This window comes from Elaeis guineensis, chromosome 1 (assembly GCF_000442705.2).
Source record: "Elaeis guineensis isolate ETL-2024a chromosome 1, EG11, whole genome shotgun sequence".
In the NCBI taxonomy this organism is placed as follows: Eukaryota; Viridiplantae; Streptophyta; class Magnoliopsida; order Arecales; family Arecaceae; genus Elaeis; species Elaeis guineensis.
In genome coordinates, this window is record NC_025993.2 from 144384481 (window position 1) to 144408728 (window position 24248).

The 24248-nt window shown below is 39.2% G+C and overlaps 1 protein-coding gene across 3 annotated transcripts; it reads right to left on the bottom strand.

Moving 5' to 3' along the window:
* Positions 1 to 90: 90 nt before the first annotated feature.
* On the bottom strand, positions 91 to 24042 carry LOC105038980 (MLO-like protein 13). 3 transcript variants are annotated; one of them, XM_010914926.4, is made up of 14 exons: positions 23728 to 24041; positions 11320 to 11377; positions 8418 to 8644; positions 6515 to 6631; positions 6377 to 6437; positions 6190 to 6275; positions 5299 to 5373; positions 5082 to 5170; positions 4951 to 5000; positions 1655 to 1695; positions 1242 to 1451; positions 1101 to 1168; positions 713 to 773; positions 91 to 619 (listed from the first exon to the last, which is right to left on the bottom strand). In XM_010914926.4, exons 1-14 carry the CDS (start codon positions 23857 to 23859, stop codon positions 314 to 316), a joined length of 1581 nt encoding a protein of 526 aa, XP_010913228.1. In that variant the 5' UTR covers positions 23860 to 24041; the 3' UTR covers positions 91 to 313. The 3 variants fall into 3 exon arrangements, with proteins under 3 accessions (XP_010913228.1, XP_073098877.1, XP_010913229.1); XM_073242776.1 differs by lacking the exon at positions 11320 to 11377 and having other exon boundaries at positions 23728 to 24042; XM_010914927.4 differs by lacking the exon at positions 5299 to 5373 and having other exon boundaries at positions 23728 to 24042.
* Positions 24043 to 24248: the final 206 nt, after the last annotated feature.

A 24248-nucleotide genomic window follows, 5' to 3' on the forward strand; every position in this document is an offset into this window, starting at 1 on the left:
CGGCAACAAGCTGTATCACAAGTTTCAGTATCTGGTCCAGGGAGTTCCTTGTGATGCATCTTCAGAACAATAGAAAGCAATGGAACATGGTAGCTGGAAGCCTGGATCCGTGAAAACTTAATAATATAGTAGCTCAACTGATCAGTTATTATCTCAATATCCAATCAGAAGAACTGATTTTTATAAGAACAAAATGGAAATCACACTTGCAATGTCATGGCTCTACTAGTAAGTTTGTTTAATAGACATAACATTAGAGGGGGAAAAAAATCATGTGACTGCTTACTTCCCTGACATTGAGTGACAAATGATGCTACAAGCTCTCTTCCAGAATTGATGTCATTTCTAGACTGCTTGTTTCTGAATGCTCAGCCAGTGATTCAACAATTCCTTCCAGGGCAGCTGGAAGGGCATTTGGAATAACTGCGGAGGCCTCAGAGGCCATCGTCTGCATCTGGACCTCATTGCCAGACTTGTCTTGTCTCTTGCTTTTGGAGCTAAACTTCTTCAGGAATGAAGAAATACCCGGCCTCTTTCTTTTCCTTGCACCCTCGGCCCAACCATGCAGGGTCAATCTCAATTGCTCATCAAATATAGCTTTTTTAAACATGTCACCCATCTTCATCATTTATATATAGAAACATGAATAACTATATGGATCCAGGCACTGAATATAGGAAAGTTTGGAAAAGAAAGGGATGCAAGATCTTACCTGAGTGACAATAGCATACAGAGGAAGAGTGCTATAGCTGCAAAGCACTTGAACAGTCACACTGTTGAAGTGATCAATCTCATCATCAGTTAAAACAACAGTGTGAGATAAGAGAATTAGCAGCATCTATGCATTATATTGAATGACAATGGTAGGTAAAAATAGAGAGTGCTCTGAGGTGGCTTGCCACCATTTTGCTTTTTTTTTAAAAAAAAATAATATATATATATATATATATATATATATATATATATATATATATATATATATATATATATATAGGAGAAAGGAGAGTACTCAGAATGGAGCCAACCAATACTATATCCTAAATCTAATATTCATGAGAAACTAGAGAATGAAATAGAGAAGTAGATGCCCCAGTTATTACCCTATAATGAGTCTGGGAATGATGTAACCAATTTTTCCCATGATGCAGGAGTCAAAGCCATAGGTGCTCTGGGCATACCAGGATAAATTAGTGACCCAAAATGACATTTAATGTTTACATTTTTGTCTGAAATTTACTTACCCAGATCCAGAAGAAGAATGCAATCTCAAAGGAATTCTGAAATAAGATGAAATGGATTAAGTAAAGGATGATGCCAGGCCGACGAAACCAGAAATGGTGATCAGATGGCTTGACACTTGGTGCTTCCTGCTCATCAGCATGCTTCTCTGCAGCCTCTTGAGTCAAACGAGTAATAATGTGCTCGAGCTTTGTACCCACAGCTAGAAGAGGCTGAAATTTCCCACATCATTGATTAGCATGGTACTTTTAACATGATTGAAGTTAACCTAACAGCTTATGCACACGATTCAGTCAGAACCCAGGAGCTTAGTTAAGAACTCCAGGTTGTAACTTGAAGTGAACTAGTGCACATTCAGGCTGAGAAGAGCTATTCATAGACAACTGGTGCTAATTACATGGTTCATTGTACTTACAATTAGAGGCAAGAAAGATAACCAGAAATATGTGTGCCATCCTGGAAAACATTAAATATTCAAATAATCAAATGGACATCAGTATATGAAAAATAAAGTATGAATTTAGGAATGACAAAATATATTCACTTGTGACTTGTGATAATATACGGAAACCTCCATAGCTTTCATCAAAATGGAAAGAAAACAGCAATCACAGGTTAAAAAGAGCCCAAAAAAAAAAATGCTGCCTTAGATCACAGAATTTAATGATCTACTTTAATTTTGTACAAGAGCTTATCAATATCTGCAGCTGAACTACAGCTTTGATAATTTTCTACTTCGAAATGGATGATGGAAAATCAACTATAACTAAGCTGCCTTCCTCAAGCTGTCAAATCCTTAGACTAGAATCAGTCCAAGCAATCCAGTTGCAGTTGGTAATCAATCAACATGCCGAGTTTCCATACTCATAATGGTTCCCTGTTGTAGCAGAAGAAGTGCACTATAAGGAATTGCTAGTGCTTAATGGAAGGTTGGATTTTTCCTAATAAATGGTACAAACTTCATTAAAACCATCGTTTGCTGAACTGGACGGTTCAGGGCATGCCGAACCATACCGACGGCTAACCGGTGTGGTTCGATCGTTGGATTCGGAATGCCGGCAAAAATGAAGCAAGGGAGAAGGAAAGAGAGGAAGAGAGAGAGAGGAAGGGAGGAGAGGAAAGTAGCGGAGAAGGCCGGCCAAGACTCCAGATCTCTAGGGTCCTCTGCGAGAGATCGAGAAAAGAGAGAGATAGAGAGAGAGGAGAAGGCAGTGGGAAGGCCGCCGGAGGGCCGTCGTGGCTATCGGATGGCCCAAAACCCCCTACAGCCGGCGCCGTCGGAGCCGTCGTGAGGGATTTTCGGCCATCTGACGGTCCTCTGACGACCTCCTTGCTGCCTCCCCCCTCCTCTCTCTTCTCAGTCTCTCATGGAGGATCGTACAGCCCAAGAGACCTCGATGGCCCTCTAGTGGCCACCGCAGGCATCTCTGTCGGCCACCCATTCCTTCTCTTCCTCCCTCCTCTCTCTTTCCCTCTCTTTTTCTCCCTGATTCATCCCCCATTTTCGTGTTAGTTCGGGCTCGGTAGGGGTGCATATTGACTCGTACCGCTGGTCAGCTGGCCAGCATAGAGTTTGGCTTTCAGTCTGCGATCCTTGATTAAAACTACAATTTTTTCCTTTTTTTGCAGGTGACAATAACTATTTTGGAAATGATTTTGGGCTTCGGGCCTAAGTTTGGGCTCAATTTCAGACTTTGTTAGGCTTTGGCTCAAGCTTGATCCAGGAATAAATCAGGCCAAGGATATGACTGAGCTTGACATGAAAAATATATGAGCTCTACACTTAAACCCAAATCTGATCTGAACTCTCTTAAGCCTTAACACATGCCCAACCCGAAGTTAGCCCAGCCTGATGAGCCATGGGCCGACCCAAGCCTACTTCTAGATGATAATTGTTAGAACTTAGTCAAAATGGAACTTTGGTTACCTCTAATTGAAACAAGAACTTACATACATAGAGAGGAGCATTTATGTTACGTTATTAAGCCATAGAGTGATGATAAAAGATTAATGGTTATTAGCCATTGGGACTTGAGGTATGATGATTGGCACTCCTATCCTAAATGCATGTGCTGAGAAGGGATTCAAAGTTAAAATCTTCACAAATTTGTGATAGGTGGCACTCCCATTGGTTCTCTCTCTCACTCACTCTCTCTCACACGCACATAAAACACACAAAAAAGCAAAAATTACCAAACTATGCCTAACTAGCTGATGGGGGTATCAAATTGGACCGATCGTTTGCCGGCACAGTTCAGCCTATATATTTGAGAAGTGGCTTCTTCGAATTTGTTTGAGAATTTTTGTTCATCGCTCAGTTTCTCCTGTTTGCTTGTGCTCATCTCACCCTCACCGATCGATGCGATTATCCCAGGTAAGCATTTCTCCTCCACCCCCCTCTCTCCTCCCCATCCCTCCTTTCCTCTCTCCCTCCCTTTCTGTCGACACTACTGTCTTCTTCTTGAGCATGGTTTGCATATTTGCCTCTGTTGCGGTCAAGGGGTTGAATGGCTCGGATGGTCAGATTAACTCCGCTCCCACATACGTGAGGTGTTGTCCGCTTTGGCCTACGGCCCATAGTCCGAGGATTGCGATCGTTTTTATCAGCCTCATGGTTATGGCCTTTAAAAAGTACTTCACAGGAGAGAGAATGTTCCAATCCATATAAGCCATACTCCCTTTTGACTCAGAACCGATATGGGATTAAAGATATCGTCCCTCCACAACATTAGCCCCTAGTTAAGGAGTATGTGTACATGGTGTGCATGGGCAAGAGGTGGCCCCATGGTAGGTGCCAATATTGCGGTCAAGAGGTCGGATGGCTCGGATAGTTAGGTTAACTCTGCTTCTGCATATGTGAGGTATTGTCCGCTTTGGCCTACGACCCACAACCAGAAGATTGCGGTCATTTTTATCGGCCTCACGATTTTGGCCTTTAAAAGGCTACTCATGGAGGAGAGAACATTCTAATCTATATAAGCCATACTCTCTCTTGATTTACAACTGATGTTGGACTAAAAATGCTGTCCCCCCACAACAGCCTCTATGACTACCGCATCTTGAGCCATCTTCTTGGCGGCTGGAGCTCATATCTCTGCCCTTCTAGTGGTCTCCATCTCTCTCTCCTTCCCCTTTCTGTCCCTCTCTCTCTCTCTTCCTCCCTCTCCCCTTCCCTCTTCCTATTTTAGTATGCTCTGGCAAGATGCTGTACGGACTTGTACCATACTAGTAGGCAACTAGCATGGGCCATGGTACCAGTTCAGAAAATCTTGCAGAAAAGAGTAAATACAATAGCAAGTAAAAGAAAGATATATATACACACATGCACACACAACCATTTTACCAATTTTGGTATCTGAACTACAAAAACAACAGTATAATTATCCAAGTATGGACACCTTAATAACAACATTATATAAGAATAATAATGAATAACTCTAATTATTATTCCTCAAACATACAAAGAACTATTTACTTGTAGATATGGTAAATTATCAGTGAACTTATAACCAAGCAGTTACATAAATATCGTTCTGATAATTGCACTTTTAATCTGTAGAACTGTGCTGTTTCAGAACACCACTTCCAGAAGAAAATTAAAGAAAGCAAAGATGAGAAAATTGTGCATCATTTGAAATCTTACAAAAGAGATATTGACAAATTATATGATGTTAACACAATGGAAGCTACAGCTCATTGCTTTCAACATACCATTCACATTCAGCAAAAGGAATATGATGACAAAGAGCCAGAGATACCAGCTGCATGCAGAGAAAGTTTAAATTTAGTGAGGACTGCAATGTCAGGGTTAGAAACAGAATTCTTTCTTATGGATTAGTTACCTTATACCAACAACTATCTTAAAATCATCCTCAAGCGTGCGCATCATGTACTTGTGAAAATCAAAGTTTAGGTTTGAACTGCAGTGTCTCTGGATTCAACCAATATATATAGTTTATTGTCTAAAAGAAAAACTAAATGAGCATAGTATTGGCAACGGCAACAAAAGGAGGGAAAAAAATAAAACCAATAATCACCATTCCAATAATCAAGGCTTACCATGATAAACCCTGATCGTAGTGCTCTATAATCTGATTTGGTAACAGAGGCATAAAACTGCTTGATGAATGACATCTACAATGCAATATGAAATTAAAAGAACCATATCTCAGAATCAAATTATTTCCCTATTCGATGAAGAATTATATTATGCAAGACAGATCTATATGTTATGAGAACTATTTATCCTCAGTAAATTAAGTAGCATATTAGAATGTCGCCTGAAAAAAAAATGACTGCCAATCAAAAGAAAATATAAGGAAGGGTCATTAACTATGCTTTGCTACAATACCATGGTTCTGTTTCATCATTGCATGTATACGAAGTAATTAGCAAATTAATAACAATATTTTATTTGTTTACAATATAAATATATTGAGTCTCTAATAAGGCCCACAATAATATATGAAAAGAAAAGACTCAAGAAAATTTGGATGACATATTTACCGAAACACAGAAAATCTATTGGAAAAATTTAAAGGATTCCCTATGGGGGCATGGGCTATCATCTACAATGAAATGCTCCCAATCTTCTTGTGTGTTTAAACACCTCATCTCAAGATTACAAGGGATTGATTTCAAGGGATGGACTACCCAAAAGAAAAAGTGTATTCAGGAAAATAAGACATGGATCATAAGATGACCCACCTCCATATTCTAAAATACTCAGAAGAACAAAATTCTAGTTCCCCTAGGTTAACATGAAGTGATTCAATGAAACTAACAATATTCTAAGGTGTCTTTTCGTATAAAATTTTATTTATACACTATTACAGCTAAGCAATGACCTTTTGGTGTAAGGATTCAACAAATACTTCAATTAAAGAAAAAGAATTAGCACTATCATTTATACATAATCAATTATCAAGCAAGACAAGTATGGTAACTCACTGTCCAGCTTATGACCATTGTCTTTCTCCTAACTCCGACAGCACTCTCCATACCAAACTCATGGTGAGAATGAGCACGGCTTGATGCTACAAAATGATGTCATCAGGCATCACATATAAAACAGCCACTCATCCGAAAATGTCTAAAACGAATTTAAGGGTCACAAACAATGCACAAAACACATTACATTTTTCTCCCTTTGAATTCCCTTCCCTGATTTTGTCCTCCCAATGCTTCCATTTTCTGATCTACAGAAATTACCAAAAAATCGAGTCAATTCCTATAGAAGGGAAGGAGATGTATGTACATGTCGACCCTCCATTACCTTTGCTCCTCCTAGAACCATGGTAGTGGCACAGAATGTAACATGGACAACTGCGAGGACAAAGATAAAGATGTGCAGCTGATGCAATGCTTCAAGGGACAGCAATGGAACTTTGCCCTGAGATCAGATCATGCAGGATCGCTGAAATTAGTCAATACTCACACTTATCAGTTCTGTAGAGATTATAATATAAAAACATGGTAACGTTGATAAACACAGGCAACATCAGTGTAAGACATTCCTCTCTTGCATTGATATGGAACACTGGACTTACTACATTATTTAAGGGATCCTCTCATGCTTAGTTACTATGTATATGATAAAGAAAAATGATATAATACCCAGGTACTACAAACCTATGCAACAAAGCAGATACATATAGATCTTTCTTTTTAAAGTACTTTTATGTATCTAGCAAGCAGATACAAATCAATTTCTTTTAGAAACAGCTCCTTGTTATGTTTAATATAAAAGTTTGACGAAAATCCATTGTCAAAAAAATCATACAAAAGAACTGATACGAGTGTCACATATTCAGATATTCTTAAGTGATGAGGGAAAGGTAAACTCCCAGCTACATGCACATGCATACCATAACTTCACCATGCATAGACAAACAGATAGATACGCATGGATGTGGATTATAACATTCTTGTCAAAGCATTGAAACATCATCTCACATAAAACACTGACAGTTCCCATGTCAACTAATTATTCTTTAAATAGATAACATATACCAGACCATATTCAGGAGAAAGCAATCTTTGTGCATTTGATGGACCAAAAAATAAACCATTCTATGCAATTTATTTGAAGATTTTACAAAATAATCGAGGTAACACACACAGAGAACTATTGATGTGTTCAATATTATATGAAACTTTCAGTAACCAAGTAACTAGCACGAAGCAACATCATCAGACAATTTCCAATCAGCATCAACTTTTAGCTCTAATTATCACAAAGAGAACTTCCTTTATTGGAAAATAAAAAAAAAAAGAAATTAATTTCAACTTGTTTAAGTTAATCTACTATCTTCATCCATCCTCGAGAAAGGAGCATAAAACTGTTGACACAAAGAAGACATTAAAATTTTAAATATTTTGATATTTCAATTTTGAATTGCCAAAATAAATTTAAAACTTTATTCTTGTATGCCGTGATTTAATTTATGTCGTCTTATCTGTTGTTACTTCAAGAACTGTTTCATCGCATACAGAAAAAAAGTTTCCTGAAGTATCTTGTCTTATCATGAAGTATCACATTATTTAATATTGCCAGTTTTCTTCTCTCAAAATTATTGCTAGTTCTCTGCATAATGCAAATTCTGACATTTGACGGTAAAACAAGCTTGGATACCATCGTTAGCTGCATTCATCCTTGACCTGGGAACAAGAAACTCGTAGAAACAAAAACATGTTATAAAACATAAAACTTCTGATATTTAAAGTTGAATTGATTAAACTATAATTGAAGTAAATATAGATGCAAAAACTATGTGTAAATCACTTCACATAGAACATAATTGTGTAGAAGTGTTTCATTGTATCATGAAGTATTGCAATATCTAATATCATTAGCACTCTTTAAACCCATCTTCTGAAGTGTCTTTATAATACAAGCTTGAATGCAATGCACCTCCTTTGCTAAAGCGCCTTACCTTTCCATAACATATTAGTTGCCTCACTGATATGCACATATAATATGTTGCATCTGAAACATATTTTCTTTTTACCATTTCATGCAGATAGACCAGTTATTTACCAGATAACCTATGATAAATACTTATATTTATATGGTCCATAATAGACATTATTTCATTTAAAAATTTGTTCAGAAATCCTTCCAAATAATGTTATTCCTTTCACAAGAATCCAGAAACAAGCTAAGTTCTCAAATGTACCTTTTTTTTGCAAAATTCAGAATCAGAACTCTCAGACAAAAGCCTCTGGCTATGCTTTCTTAGTCCATGTGACAAAACCTTTCCACGATGAAGCTCATGCTCAGGGGCAAAGCCTTCCTTCTTGCAAGGAAGCATGTGCATTGAAACACTTGTTGGGATGCATATTTGGCGGATTGTATTTTGCAAGACAGTTAACAGGAGGGATATAAAACCAAGAAGCATTAACTCTGCATCCATACAAGCATAAACGAGTATTTTGTCAGCGATGGTCCTTATGTATCATTGGCACAAAGGAAGTTATGCACCATGAACTCACTTACTATGCTGGAGCATTGGTTACCAATATAACAAGACTTGCAAGATAGTTGACAGTATTATCCAATGGTAAGCTAATTTATGATTCCAAGCTTTCAAGAACATGTAAAGGTGCTTAGTTCTGTAAGGACAATTTTCATTGTGTCGTCTAGAAGTTGAAATCCTTACATGCCTCAAAAGTTAATCTAGAATAAAAAGCAGACAAAGAAAAGTGATCCTGCTCCTAGTCCCACATATTAAAACAAGAGTTACATTATTCCACTATGAATTTGACTCGAATAAAATATAACAATACAGATTGAACATTGGGCTGCCTTGGATCAGATTCCTGCATTTACAATTAGATCAAGCATGCCAAACTAACCGAGCCAAACAACATAATGGAATCGCAAGAAGATTGCAATCTTAAACATTGTGCATGATAATTGAATGTGACAACAAGGAATTCAAAATGGGAAACTTAAGGAATGACAAGAGAAAGCACCATCCACCTCTTTTCATTTTCTTTGGAATTAAAGAATCAGGACAGTATGGAAGTCCCAAGAATGTGAGAGAGATTTCTTGAGGCTCTTCATCCCCCCACTAAACTCATTTCTTTTTGGTACACCCCAATAAACTCATTCAATTTTAGATAACAGCTGTCTGTGTATTTTTTTGAAGTTCATCTTTCTTTTCTTATCCCAATTGAATCACTTTCAATTATTGGATCAAAATTGCCATCACATACTGATCTTCGAGAGTTATTCACATATTGCACGTGGCAAAGCTCTAGTATAAATCAATATGCTAGTACCTCCAATCACCCCAACTTAAGGAGGGTGCATGTGGACGCCAAAAATGAAACATGAATCAGCCACCTGCATAAACAATAGACCCACCACGAAAAGAGGCATACGATCCAACTGAAAAGGATGATACAAGGAAGGTAGTTTAGAGAACAAAGTACAATTAAACAACAAATCAACATTCCAGAAGAGAATTCAGCAAATTTTCCCAGGACCTGATCTGCAAGAGTTCCATGGGAAACTAATAGGTTCATAAAGCTCATGTTATTGATCAAGTATGATATAGATGGCAGTTTTATCTGGAGATGTACTTAGATTCCAGTTTTCTTAGCTATAGCTGAATTAAGGAAAAGCAGTATGAGACAGTAAAACAAATGATTAGCTGAGGTAAAAAACTGTTAGCTAACCATTAACACTCCAAAAGCTTAAGCTGTTAGAGAAGAGGTCAACAATCCTGGACCATGCACATGAAGGCATGAATTGGTCAAGAATGATTCGATGTAGAAACAAGTCAAGAACAACTCAACCAGGAACAAGTCAAGGGAAGAAAAGACTCGAGAAGATTACATTAGGTAACCACTAGATCCAGAAAGCGTAAGCTGTTAGAGAAGGGGTCTACAATATATATCAGGCCTTAACATAAACAATGGATGGAGGCTGTGAAGTTCCAGAAACACAGATTTAAGTCACAGATACAATAAGCAAGATGTGTGCAGGCAATAATTAAACAACAAGAGACAGGGTCCAGAAATAAGAGTGTGAATAAAGAGAAGCTCAAGAAATCTTAGAGCCCAAAAGGTAGTGGACCACAAGTAGCGGAGAAATGAGTTTTGCAATAGTCAAAATGCAAGACCAGGGACCAACATGTGAATCACTATTCTAGCTTTGTGAATGTTGCAGGCAGCAAGAGAAAGTTAGGATCTCAAAACTAGTAGTAGGGGATTTGCTGTTATCAGAAAAATACAAGGTCCAGAGGAACATAGAAACCCCAATGAAGATGGTTAAGCATCAGAGAGACAGTTCATGCATGAGGACAGAATTCACTGCAATAAGCCAATGATGGGAAAGAGTGCATATCATATCGGCTAAAAAAATCATGGGTTTTAACAGTGGGTTCTGTCCCATGAAAATTGAGGATCAATGCTAAAATTCCAGAAGGAAAAACGAGATGTACATGTAGTTGGGATTTTTTTATTGTTTAAGAACAGTAATTGTTATCAGAAAGGGGTTGGATGTTTTTTACTGAATTAGAACTGAAAATTTTGCCAACGGTCAAAAAGGTAAGAAAAGTGACAAGCACTGGGTTCAAAATTAATGTAACTCATCATTCGGAAAAATGGAAGAAAGGGAGATAAGAGGGTTTTAATACATCAAAACAGACCAAATGGTTAAATTTCTCACGAATTGTATCTAAAGTCCCATCAATACAATTCCAAGATTTGATACAATGAAAGTTGAGGAACAAGCATTAGAGTGAATGCAAATGTTTTGGGCAACATGTAGTAATACAGACAGCAACAATTCCAAAAGCATTTTCCCCTGAACTAGGACTTTATATATCCACAAAATAGTGAACATACCTGCAGACTATAAATACAGACCATATATAGACACATAAAAGGAATAGAATATTAAATCAATAATATGTAAGCATAGATATCTTGTAATAAAAATGCAAAACATCAGGCTACCCTGCTAGCTATCTGTAACCATGAGAATACTACATCAGAATTAGCCACAAGGCAAGAGCAGTGCTTAAGGGAAAGGGGGTGGGGGAGTAGATTGTCCCCATCACAACTAACCTTCCTTTAGTTTCTGTAAGGCTTCAAAAAGTGCATCTTGTTGGTTATGCTTCAGAAACTGAAAGGTAATGTGAAACAAGATAATTAAAGAAGGGCTAGAAGATGACAAAAAATGCCAGGAGGAGATTAACAGATAAGGACTGCAAACACATGGTAAAAAGATTTTTTACATCAATTAAATGCATGATGACTTCATACTTCTCATGCACTCCAATCACATATGAAACATACAAAATGACCTGATCACCATCAAACTTTGTGTTGAACATTTCTGTAGTTTGTCAAGGATGTGTGTGGACAGAAAACAGCCATATCAGACAGATGTGTCATCCAAGTTGAAATCTTCACGATGGATCAAGTTCTAGTGAACAATTATGAGAAGGTTTACTGGATCCTTTCTTGCCACTTCCAACAATTCCTCCTAATTTTCTGCCGACCTTGTTATTTTAACATCCACAATTGTCTACTCATGTTATTTTAGAGTTTACCCATAAATAACCAACTAATAAATTAACGCATGTTAGCTTTTGTGCTCATCCACTGGTCTGCCTCACTACAGAATCATGGTTGTACATGCCATTATGTCTCTTTGGGGCCTCTCGCTTCTGTAAGAACATCCACATACATTGTACTAAAATTGCATTCAGTATGTAATCTTTTGGTTAATAATGATAAATTTTAATGCTTATGATGATACACAGTTAAATCAACTAGGAAAAATTTACAAATTCATAAAGATGAAGCAAAGGAGTTGCATCTATCAGAGTTTAAGATATGATTGGCTCTACTAAGGAAAGCAAGGGCTGTTGTACTATCCGATATAGGGTGTACCATACCATACTGTTGCTGTACCAATACGGTGTATAGTACCATACTGACACTGTTGTATCGCACCGAACCATGTACAGATGTTATAATAGGATGGTATTGGTACATGATCTAGTACTGAGATGACAAATCTTGAAGGAAAGAGTCTCAAATTTATTTGAAGTGGGAAGGAAATGAGAAGATGCAGACCTAAAATCTATTTAAGTGGAAATTGCGAAGTATGATTTACAAAAATATGCATCGAGAAACGATGTAGCCCTTGATGAAAGGAATTGTTTCAGCAAGGCTCAAAATCTGGATTAGAGTAGATCGACTCGAGTGAGATTGGGCTGGAGCAATCCTTGCGACCTGACGAGAACTCCTCCAATCTGCAAAATCAGTTAAGAAATCGGATGGAAATCCTCCGGTTCTTGACTCTCAGATGCTTAAGTCAGTTTGAGCCTTGAGAGGGGTGGAAAAGAGTGGAAGAACAAGAGAAATTGAATAAAACTGAAGGAGAACTTGGTAGGAGCCAAGAGTCTGGCTTAATTTTCTACCGACAGAGTTTCTCTTAGTTTCAGAGAACAAAACTTACCGATGGAGGATCCCTAACCCTCTATTTATAGAGGGGTTGAAGAGACTGTTCGAGAGTTTATTAGGCCATTAGAGGAGTTTGTTAGGCGGTTAGAGAGCCATCTATAAGTCAGCTCGCATGCAGCTGTGCATACGAGCTGGACATGAGATCGTGGCTAGCTGTGGCCTGTTTGAGGAAACCATCGTGAGCATTTACAGAACGATTAAGTCCGTCACTACAATAACTCACCTCGATAGATAATCGGGGTGAAATAGAGATGCCATAACATTCATCCCGAATAAAGAAGGCATTAGGGTTCAGGTTGGTAGATACCTGATCTGAACATTTCTTTGTCAGTTGAGACATCGTCCGGAATAGAATATAAGGGTATCTTTTATCCAGCTCGATAAAATATCGAGCTAAATCTGCCAACAGGTAAATTGGTATGCTGGGATCTGACGCTTTAAGATTGATATCTCTTTGATTTTGTATGATGATGCCACGTATCTTGAGACTGATTTAATGCACCAATACTTTGCCCCCCACTTCTTATATCCGAGGTGATAATTTTTTGATCGGATTAGAAAGTAAGAGTATCTTCATAAAGTAGAATTTTCATCAATTTGAAAAGCATTTGCCATAGAGACCGAAATTTACCGGTCGGGATATCTTATTTTTGCATTAACCTTTTTGGCCCAATTACCTACCATCCAGGAGATCTTATCTCCATATTTGTCTTTGATTCGATCATTCATCGATCAGAAGATTTTATCTCTGTTCTTGAATTTTTGATTCAATTCTTACTGACCAGGAGATCTCATCTCCGTACTTAAATTTTCGATCCAATTTTCACCGACCAGAAGATCTTATCTCCACATTTGACTTTTGGCTAGATTTTTCACCGATCAGGAGATCTTATCTTTGTACTTCAATTTTCGATCTAGTTTTCACTGATCAGAAAATCTTCTCTATATTTGACTTTTGGCTCGATTTTTCACTGACTAGGAGATCTTATCTCCACATTTAATTTTTGACTCGATTTTTTATCGATCAGAAGATCTTATCTCCGTACTTGAATTTTCGATCCAATTTTAACCGATTAGGAGATTTTATCTCCCCATATTTGCTTTTTGGCTCGATCATTTACCGATCAGGAGATCTTATCTCCATACTTGAATTTTTGATCCGATTTTCACCAATCAGGAGATCTTATCTCCACACTTGAGTTTTGACTCGATCGTTCACCGATCAGGAGATCTTATCTCCATATTTTATCTCGAGATTTTTCGAGCTGGTGTTGTCGTTACCTGAAATAAATGCGCCGCACCTTGAGAGCATAAAAATGAATTACTTGATTAAAAACAAAGAGATTTGACCTTTTAGGAAATGATCCATCAGATCTTCTATCATCATTGCTTGGATGGAAAATTTGAAAATATCAAATAAGAGTGTGACATCTATCAACGTCTGATTGGCTTATCAGCTTGGGCACGAATCGATCTGTCGTAGCAGAATCTGGAGGGAGATGTGCCTAACCGCCATCTGATCGAGCGTCAGATTAACGCCAGATGTCACAAATTGACAAGGAGATCAGTTAATCCAGACTGTCGGTTCGTCTATAAAAGGCTTTTGGCCCCCGATCACTATTCATTTCTGCTGTTATCATGCGAAGGTGCTATCAAATTATTTCCAGAGGCTTCTTAGCGTCGAACGGTCATCAGAGACAGCAAGAAGCTTCACCGGAGCAGGAGGAGAAGAGTCCATTCTTCATCTCTTGGAAGGATTTCATTTGTGTCTCTTAGTTATGATCCTCCCTCATTTGTTCTCTTCAGCCGTAGGGTAGCCTTTCTTTCTCTTTCGATTTTTTTCATTTTTTCCCTCACATTTTCGCCCGAGAAACATATCCAAGAGAGGTAGAAAGGGGGAAGAGACCGTAAGTGACTCACCGATTAGATCGACCTAGCTTTTACTGGCTATTGAGGTAGGAAATCCACCTCAGAAGGATCCTGAAATCGGTTCCATAGGTGAAGAAAGTTCAAATAAAAGCGCAGAATCTCTTGTGCATGATCTCACGGACTACCTCGATCCGAAAATAGAGAGATCTATTTTGACCGAGGAGAACCTCATAATCCTTAAGGACAAATATGACATACCCGACGAGTATGAGATGATAGTGCCAGATCCGAAAGCTCGAGTGACTGAACCTCCCGAAGGTTGCATAGCTTTCTACAACGAGTCCCTTCGATCTGGCTTACGATTTCCATTGCACTCTTTTTCAGCAATATCTTTAATTTCTATAGGATCCCACCCCACTCAGATAACTTCGAACGTAATTAGGATGATTATAATATTCATAATCATGCATAATTTTCTCCACATAGATCTTAGAATCTCCTTGTTTAGGTCTTTGGTCCTTTTGAAAAGGCATCCAAGTAAGAAAAGTTGGTGGTACTTCTCATCTTGAAAAAATCATAAATTTGGACTTAGCCTTCTCTTTTCGATTCATGGCTGGAAAGACCATTTTTTCTTTATCCGGGCTCCCAGTCAATGTGGTTTTAGGACTTCCTAGGGGCGTCTGGACATCAAACATAACTCCAATGATGAAATTCTCTCCGAAGATGTGGTGGCTCATTCAACCCTGATTACCACCAAAACACCCAAATTATCTTCTCTGATAAATGATCAGACGTTGTATGATGCCAGTATCAACTTGTACTCTCCTCGGGGTAAGATCGAAGTATTTTACTTTTTAACTTCTCCCTTTCTTTTTCATCTTCATTATTCTGAAACACATATCTAATATAAAAATGAAGTTCAATCCGATGAAGGTGGAGAATAGAAAGAGGAAGGACCAACCAAAATCATCTGCCATCGATCCCGCATCGAAGAGAGTCAAAGATGCGGTGCCTCCTCCTGCCCAAGCAGGGTCCCAATCTTCTTCAGCGACCCCTTCTCCAGCTAACTCGGGGAGAAGTGAAGCCTTCTGGAGACCACAAAATTCTCTCCGAACCTTATCACTGGAACCCCCACCTTGCCAACCTACTGTGGTGAGGACAAGAATAACAATGCCCGACCTGCGTCGCCCTCCAAAGAGATCGGACGCAAGCAACCACAACTTCCGCGGCCCTATCGAGCTCGTCCAAGGGAGATACCGTGACAAGGATCTCACTCTTGGAGCAGCCCCGATCGGGCCACGATCTTCTCGAATCGGTGATGCCAACCGTCAATTTAGAGGTGCATCGAAAAAAGAAACTAGATGAGATCGCCAACCATGGATTCGAACAGCTCATGCATCTGAGTTTTTCTTTCTTTCTTTTTTTTTTTTACTTCAATGAATGACCGACCTGAACCTTTGTCTTGCAGGTCGCCATCGACTTCAAGATCATGTATGGGAACATGGCCTACTTATTGAAGAATAAAGAGACCATGGATGCCAATCTAATCATTCTCCAGGAGGAGAAGAAAAAGGAGTCCAAACTCGCTGCGGGACTCAAACATCAACTTGAAAAAAAGCTGAAGGCACTGAAGGAGAAGAATCAAAACCTACTAGATCTTCAGCGAAAAGTCAATGAACAAGAGAAAAAGATTTTTGATCTGCATACTATCGCCAAGAAGAATAAGAAACTGGAGCCAAAGCTTAGAGAGGTGGAGCCAAAGCTTAGAGAGGCGGAAAAGGCCAATAAGGCTCGTGAGAAAGCCATAGAGGCCTTAAAAAGGCAAGTTAAGGAGGAGCAGGACAGAGTGGCTAAGGCAGTGGAGCTATACAAAGCCTCCGAGAAGTTCGAGGATGAATTATTTGAAAGCTCCAAGAGTGCATATGATTACACCTTCAGTTAGTGCCACAACCTGATCAAAAAATTATATCCCAAGATAGATATCTCCAAGATCACTCCAAAGGAGGCTGTCGAGGACTTAGAGCAAAGCAAGCTTGCGAAGCAACCGAGGCAAGAGCGTGAAGCAGCTTTTCCCAAACCAAAGGATCCAAGTTCTCTTGAAACAAAATATCCTGATCCCTTAGCATCAGGCGATGTGTCAGTATCATCTGCATCCAAACCAAAATTTGACTCCGAAGAGGAACAACTCACTTTTTCATAATCACCCGACAAGTCGAATCCATATCATTAGAATAGAGGGCCTAAAAAAGCAAATTAATAAGAACCAAAAAGCCCACCCTTATGCCCTGAGTGCTTAGCTTCACCCCAGAAGTAGAACTAACTGGAGGGTCAGTATGCGAAGAGAGGTCTCCCTTGTCACAAGAGTGAAGAATGACCTGACCCAAGAAGGACCACAAGAAGACAGGCAGAGTGGCTGGGCAATGGTACCAGACGTGAAGGAGAGAGTTGTGAGTTGGTCTTGATGAGAGCCCAGGCGAGTAAAGGGAGATCTTGAGTTGCCCCCTGAAGCGGCAGAGGAGCCAGTGAAGGAATCTGGTCGGTCTCCTATCGGGGTGAACACAACTGAAGCCATTGCCACGGAGCCTATATCTGTGGTGTCTCTAGTAGAGATTGAAGTTCTCGAGGCCGGCAAGAAACTGGAGTCCACCCAGCCGCAGAGCCTGCTACCATCGATACTATTGGAAAGTTGGAGCAAACCAAAAAAGAACCAATCAAGGAGAGCTCCGATGTGCCGGTGATCATTCAGTAGAAATTTTTCTTTCTTCTTGGAGTGTACTGACCTGATACATGTCTTCTTTTTTTTTTTCTTTCTTTTCTTTTCTTACAACGTGTAAACCTGATATGGGTTCTCGCTTCTGTACTTTCTTTCCATATCAATGCAAGAAATATTTTTTTCCAAGCGTCATGATTTAATTCGTGTATTTTAGTAAATATCATTGCTTTCCAGGATAAAATAACCATATATATCTTTATAATTCAACAAAACTGAAAATTGATAACTTTAAATTCACCCATCATCAATTAATTAAAAATTAAGATTCGGACGTATCTTTATTTGTATGACCGTGGATGGATCAAGTTTTAAGATTCAATTCGGAGACCGATGTTTTCAAGAGAACCCGAAGACAATCTCGCTCCAAAGATTAATATAATATCATATCAGTTCGAAATCGATGTAAGATCCTTTCAGTCTCGTGCTTGACATAAGACTCATCGATTGATGGGGGGATCAAGCCCTTCGGGGCTTTTTCAGATTGAAATCCGGATTAATAGGTACGCCCTTCGGGACTATCGGATTGGAATCTGGATTGATATATATGCCCTTCGAGGCTTTATCAGACTAAAATCTGGATTGATATATGTTCCCTTCAGGGCTTCATCAGATTGAAATCTGGATTGATATGTGTGCCCTTCGGAGCTTTATCGGAATGGAATTCGGATTGATATATGTGCCCTTCGGTGCTTTATCGAATTGGAATCCGAATTGATATATATGTGTCCTTCGAAACTTTACTGGACTAGAATTCGGATTGATATATATGCCCTTTGAGGCTTTACCGGATTGAAATCCAGATTAATATATGTGCCCTTCAGGATTTTATCGGACTGAAATCCGAATTGATATATATGTGTCCTTTGGGACTTTACCGGACTGGAATCCGAATTAATAGATATGTGCCCTTCAGGGCTTTACTGGATTGAAATCCGGATTGATATATGTGCCCTTCGGGGCTTTACTGGATTGAAACTCGAATTGATATATGTGCCTTTCGATGCTTTATCGAGTTAGAATCCAGATTGATATACGTGCCCTTCGGGATTTTATCGATTTAAGGACCGAATCTCGATAAATAAGAGGACATGACATACAAGAAAGAGCTCATTAGAGCATTTTTATTAATAATATTTTTTGAGATTTTCAAAATTTCAGATGCAGGGAATAACAGACCTATCTAAATTCTCAATTTTATAAGCCCTTAGGCGAATTACATTAGTGATCCAATAAGGTTCTTCCCAGTTGGGAGCCAGCTTACCTTGCTCAGTAGGTTTTGAGACTTCAACTCATCTTAAGACGAGGTCGTCCTTCTGAAATGACTTCGGTTTCACCCAGATATTGTAATATTTAGCAATTCTCTGCTTATAAATCGCCATTCTAAAATGGACTTGTTTTCTTACTTCATCAAGAAGATCCAGGTCGGTCCTCAACCGGTCAGAATTGGTCATCTCATGAAAATTTCTGACTCTATCAGATAATAGACCAATTTCAACTGAAATCACAGCTTCAGTCCCATAGGTAAGCCTGAAAAGAGCCTCTCCTGTTGGAATCTGATATGTGATTCAGTATGCCCACAGTACACTCTGTAGCTCTTCAATCCACAACCCTTTTGCATCAGTGAGCCTTATTTTCAAATCTTGAAGGATAATTCTATTGGTTACTTCAGCCTCACTATTTGACTGTGGATGTCCAACAGAAGTGAGTCGGTGATCAGTATGAAATTTGGAGTAGAATTTTTGAAACTTGAGGTTATCCAACTGTCTACCATTATTAGTGATGATGACCTGAGCTAAACCAAATCGGCATATTATAGATTTTCAAACAAAATCTTACATTTTTTTCTCCATGATTTGGGCTAAAGGTTCTATCTCTATCTATTTTGTGAAATAATCAATGGCTACCATCAGAAATTTTTTTTGGCCTGCCGCTGTCAGAAAAGGCCCCAGTATATCCATCTCCCAAATTACAAAAGGCCCCAATATAATCAATGGCTTTCTATGTTTCCAATAATGCTCTAATCTTTCAGGATTAGCTTCTATTCCTCTTTGATTAATGAGAAAGCCAAGAAACTTATCTAAGCCAACCCCGAAGGCACATTTGTTAGGATTGAGCTTCATCTGGTGCCTCCTAAGTTCTCCAAATACTTCCTTCAGGTCGGTAATATGCCAATCTTCTTTGGTGCTCTTTATTATCATATCATCAACATAGACCTTCATATTTCGATCAATTTATTGCTTGAAAACTTTGTTGATGAGGCACTGAATGTAGCTCTTGTATTTTTAAGACTAAAAGGCATCATTTTGTAACAATACAAATCTCTTTCAGTGACAAAGGTAGTATTTTTTTCATCTTCTAGGGCCATTTGGATCTGATTATAGTCTAAGAAGGCATCTATAAAATTGAGAAGCTTGTGACCACAAATAGCATCTACGAGCTGATCAATTCTCGACAGAGAAAAATGATCCTTCAGACAAGCTTTATTGAGATCTTGATAGTCCATGCATATCCTCCATTTGCTATCGGCCTTCTTGACCATACCAACATTGGCTATCCATTTCGGGTAATGAGCCTCCCTGATGAATCTTACTTTTAAAAGCTTGTTAACTTTTTTATCAATGACTTTTTGCCTTTCTGGAGCGAAACTTCTTTTCTTCTATTGAACTGGTTTGAAATTTGGATCCATATTTAATTTATGAATAATCACATTGACGAGATGCCAGGCATATCAGAGGCCGACCAAGCAAATACATCAATATTTGCCCATAGAAACTTGATCATTTTCTCTCTTAAATCAGGCTTAAGGTTTATGCCAATCTAAACCATTTTTTTTGGATTATCTCCTAAAAGAATGGCTTCGAGCTTTTCTGTCGGTTCACCTCGGATTTTTTCGATCTCATTCAATGCATCCGGTATATCAATAGACACAGTTTTCGCCGGTCGGTTTATCTTGGCTAAAATCATAAAATACTATTGAGCTATTGTCTGATCACCACGTATTTCACCAACTCCTTTCTTAATCGAAAAATGCACCAGCAGATGGTAAGTAGAGACAATGGCCCTGAGGGCATTGAGATCAAGTCGGTCGAGAATAGCATTATAAGCAGATGGGACTCTGACCACCAGAAAAATGAGCTATACAGTTGACTACCTTGGTTTCTGTCCCGCTGTAATCGGTAGAGTAATTTTTTCCTTAGCTACCATCAGATTTTCTAAGAACCCGACAAAGGGAGTACCGATACGTCTGAGCTGTCCAGTCAGGTTTATTTTTTGAGAAAGCATCATAGAATAATATATCAGCAAAGCTTCCATTATCAACGAGAACTTTTTTTACATCATATTTTGCTATCATCATAGAGATGATGACAGCATCGTTATGAGGGGTTTGGATCTCCTTTACATCATTTTCAGAAAAAAAAAATAACATCTTCAATTCTCTACCTCTTAGGAGATGGGTCATCAGTGCCAGGTAGGACGCCGGATATTATATTGATAACACTAGCAGTTGGTCGGTTATGATCATCAGAAGTTTCTTCTGCTACAGGCCTATATTCTCTGATTGTGGCCGGTCTAACATATTTGCCAAGATAACCCTGACGCACCAAGGTTTCTATCTCATCTCACAGCTGCCTGCATTCCTCGGTGTCATGATCATGATCTCTGTGGAAGCAGCCATACTTCCACTTGTCTCTCTTCTCTGGAGGGGCGTTCAAAGGACCAGGTCTTCGGAGATATCTTTCTCCTTCAATCTCCATCAAAATTTGAGCTCGGGGAGTAGACAGGGGCATAAGAATTAAAGCGCTGAGGTGGGCTTCTTGACCTCGAATTTTTTCGAGATCCATTTGAATTTTCAATCTGCTCATCATTCTCCCTCGATCATTTTTTCTCATTTTTATCTTTCTTTGCCTGCCTAAGATAGCCTCCTCCTCGATGTGGGCGTACTTACGCATCCGATCAAGCATCTTGTCGTAAGTATCCAGAAAGTTCTTGTTCAGAGAAAAAATCAGATGATTGCTTTGGAGTCTCCTTTTCAAAGCAGACATGGCAACTGATTCATTAAAATTTTTTACTTCTAAGATGGCTGTGTTGAAATGAGCCATGTATTTCTGGAGATATTCTCCTTCCTACTGTTGAACAGAGAAAAGACTATCCACATACCTTAAATGAGGTCTGTTAGTATCAAAATAAGTGACGAACATCCTCCCAAGCTACTCAAAAGAATAGATGGACCCTTGTGGGAGTCTGAAAAACCAAACTCTCGTCGCTTTCTTGAGGGTTGCAGGAAAAGCAATACACAATAGGGCATCAAAAGCCCCTTATAAAGCCATGAGGGCCCTATAACTCTCGATATGATCCATTAGATCAGCAGAGCCATCAAAAGATTCGATGGTGGGCATCTTGAACTGGTTCAAAACTGATTCACTTAAGATTTTATGAGAAAAAGAAGATCAAAGATTGAAACTATCTTTATTTTGAGATCGACCTCTTACTTGGAGCTCCATTAGATGCCTTTCAAGATCCAGGACCTGGTGCTCTAGGTCGCCTTTTCTTTGAACTTTCAGAGTATTGAGGACAAATTCGCTATTAGCCTCATCAATATGGTTGATGGGCTGGTTAAGGGCTGTGCTGAGACAAAGCATTTGGGGGAGGAGCTTCTTTAGACGGTTGCTCCTCTTTTTTTTGAAGCTGCTAAACAGCTGCTGTCAGGGCTTGGACTTGCTGAACAAGAAAGCTGAATTACTGAGGATCAACAGCAATTGACTGTTGTGGTGGCACCTCAGGTGCTTCTTCTTTAAGAGCAGAGGGAGAGGGATACTGAGCTCATGCTTTGATCATCTTTTTCATAAAAAAAATCAGGATATCCTTCCTCTAGCGTCAATCTGTTGCAGCAAGACTCAAAATCTGGAGTAGAGTAGATCAACTAAAGTGAGATGGGACTAGAGCGATCCTTGCGACCTGGCGAGAACTCCACCAATCTGCAAAATTAGTCAAAAAACTAGATGGAGATCCTCCGATTCTTGACCCTCCGATGCTTAAGTCAGTTCTAGCTTTGAGAACGGCAATGAAAAAGAGTAGAAGAGCAAGAGAAATTGAATAAAACTAGAAGAGAACTGGGTAAGAGCCAAGAGTCTGACTTAATTTTCGACAGACAGAGTTTTTCTTAGTTTTAGAGAGCAGAACTTTCCGATGGAAGATCCCTGACCTTCTATTTATAGAGGGGTTGAGACCGTTCTAGAGTTTGTTAGGCCGTTAGAGGAGTTTGTTAGGCGGTTAGAGAGCCACCTGTAAATAAGCTAGCGTACAACTGTGCATATGAGCTGGACATGAGATTATGGCCAGCTGTGGTCTGGTTGAGGAAACACCGTGAGCGTTTGCAGAATGATTAAGTCTGTCATTATAATAACTCATCTCGATCGATGATCAGGGTGAAATAGAGATGCCATAATATTCATCCCAGATAAAGAAGGCATCAAGGTTCAGGTCGATAGATATCCGATCTGAATATTTCTTTGTCAGCTGAGACGTCCTCCGGATGAATATAAGGGTGTCTTTTATTCAGCTCGATAAAATACTGAGCTGAATCTGCCAACAGGTAAATTGGTATGCTGCGATATGATGTTTCAAGATTGATATCTCTTTGATCTCGTATGATTTACTGAGCTGAATCTGCCAACAGGTAAATTGGTATGCTGCGATCTGATGCCTCAAGATTGATATCTCTTTGATCTCGTATGATGATGCCACGTATCTCAAGACTGGTTTAATGCACCAACAGAAATAGTTGAAACAATAAACAAAACACAAACTTGAATAGACATATGATGATGCAATGCCCGTATAGATCATGATTTGGTTATGATATAGGACCGTAGGGGGAATAATCTCATGTTCAAGGTTCACGCAGTCTCATGGTCCATCCTCCTTCCACCAAATTGGCATTTTTGTCAGGCATTAAAATAGCAATTAGCTAGTGGTGGTGTGGGGCCATTCTTGCACCACTGTTCATTTGTCAGAGAATCTTGACGTCATCCTTTATCACACGAGCAAATTCTACGTTCGGGATCCCACCGCTCAGAACCTGGAAGTACTACAGAGAGCCTAAAAGTCCCTGCTGGTGTCCAATAAGGACCACAAGTTCCTTCTTAACTCAACATATCGAATAAATTAGTCCTGCCAGCTTAAAAAAACGACAACTTTTTGCTTCTGAGAGAAGAAAAATGAAAACTTTGGTAGCGAAAACATCAGAACTTCAAGAACCTAGTTCACATTCAGTTAATTTCAGCTCAGCAATTCACCAAAAAGATAACAAACACTGAAAAAAGCAAGGAAAAGAAGAAAAATGGTAGCTTTGAGCGTACGTTTCCAAGGTAGTGAAGGAACCGCTCGGCTAGGAGAGAAATGATGACGATCACGGTGCAGACGGCGGCCACGACCCATGTGGCGGTGTACTCCAGGGTCTCCGCAGGCTCCGAAGAAGAAGAAGCCGCCATGCCCTTCCTCCCTCTCTCGGAGCCCAAAACTGGAGGGCAAGAAAAAAAAAGCAAAGAAAAGTTGGGGAATTTCTTCGTCTCTCGTTAGAGCTCTATGTGGGAAATGAGTGAGTGAGGAGGAGAAATAAAGGGAATGGTAGGAGTGGTGGGAAGGAGCGAGAGCTTGTGGTGCAGCACGGGATATTGTGGGGAGGTTTTTTCCTTTCTACCATACGCTTTTTGGTCGTGTGGTCTACAAAAAGCGTGGACTAGGCTGATGGAGACCACTGTCTAGCCTTTCGTGGAGGAAACGATGGTGACAGCGGTGGGAGGAGGGTTTTTTTTTCCTCTTCAAAAGTACCAATTCTCCCCGCTTATTATTAAAAATTTTAATAGGGTTGGGATAAAGG

What these genes read in the sequence shown, in the direction of transcription:
- LOC105038980 (XM_010914926.4), bottom strand. Translation starts at nt 23,859, where the DNA reads ATGGCGGCTTCTTCTTCTTCGGAGCCTGCGGAGACCCTGGAGTACACC. An exon ending in GAATTCAAAGGGAGAAAAAT is followed by an intron (nt 6,276 to 6,376) that starts GTAATGTGTTTT and finishes ATCATTTTGTAG; the next exon opens with CATCAAGCCGTGCTCATTCT. An exon ending in AAGATAGTTGTTGGTATAAG is followed by an intron (nt 5,001 to 5,081) that starts GTAACTAATCCA and finishes CTCTGCATGCAG; the next exon opens with CTGGTATCTCTGGCTCTTTG.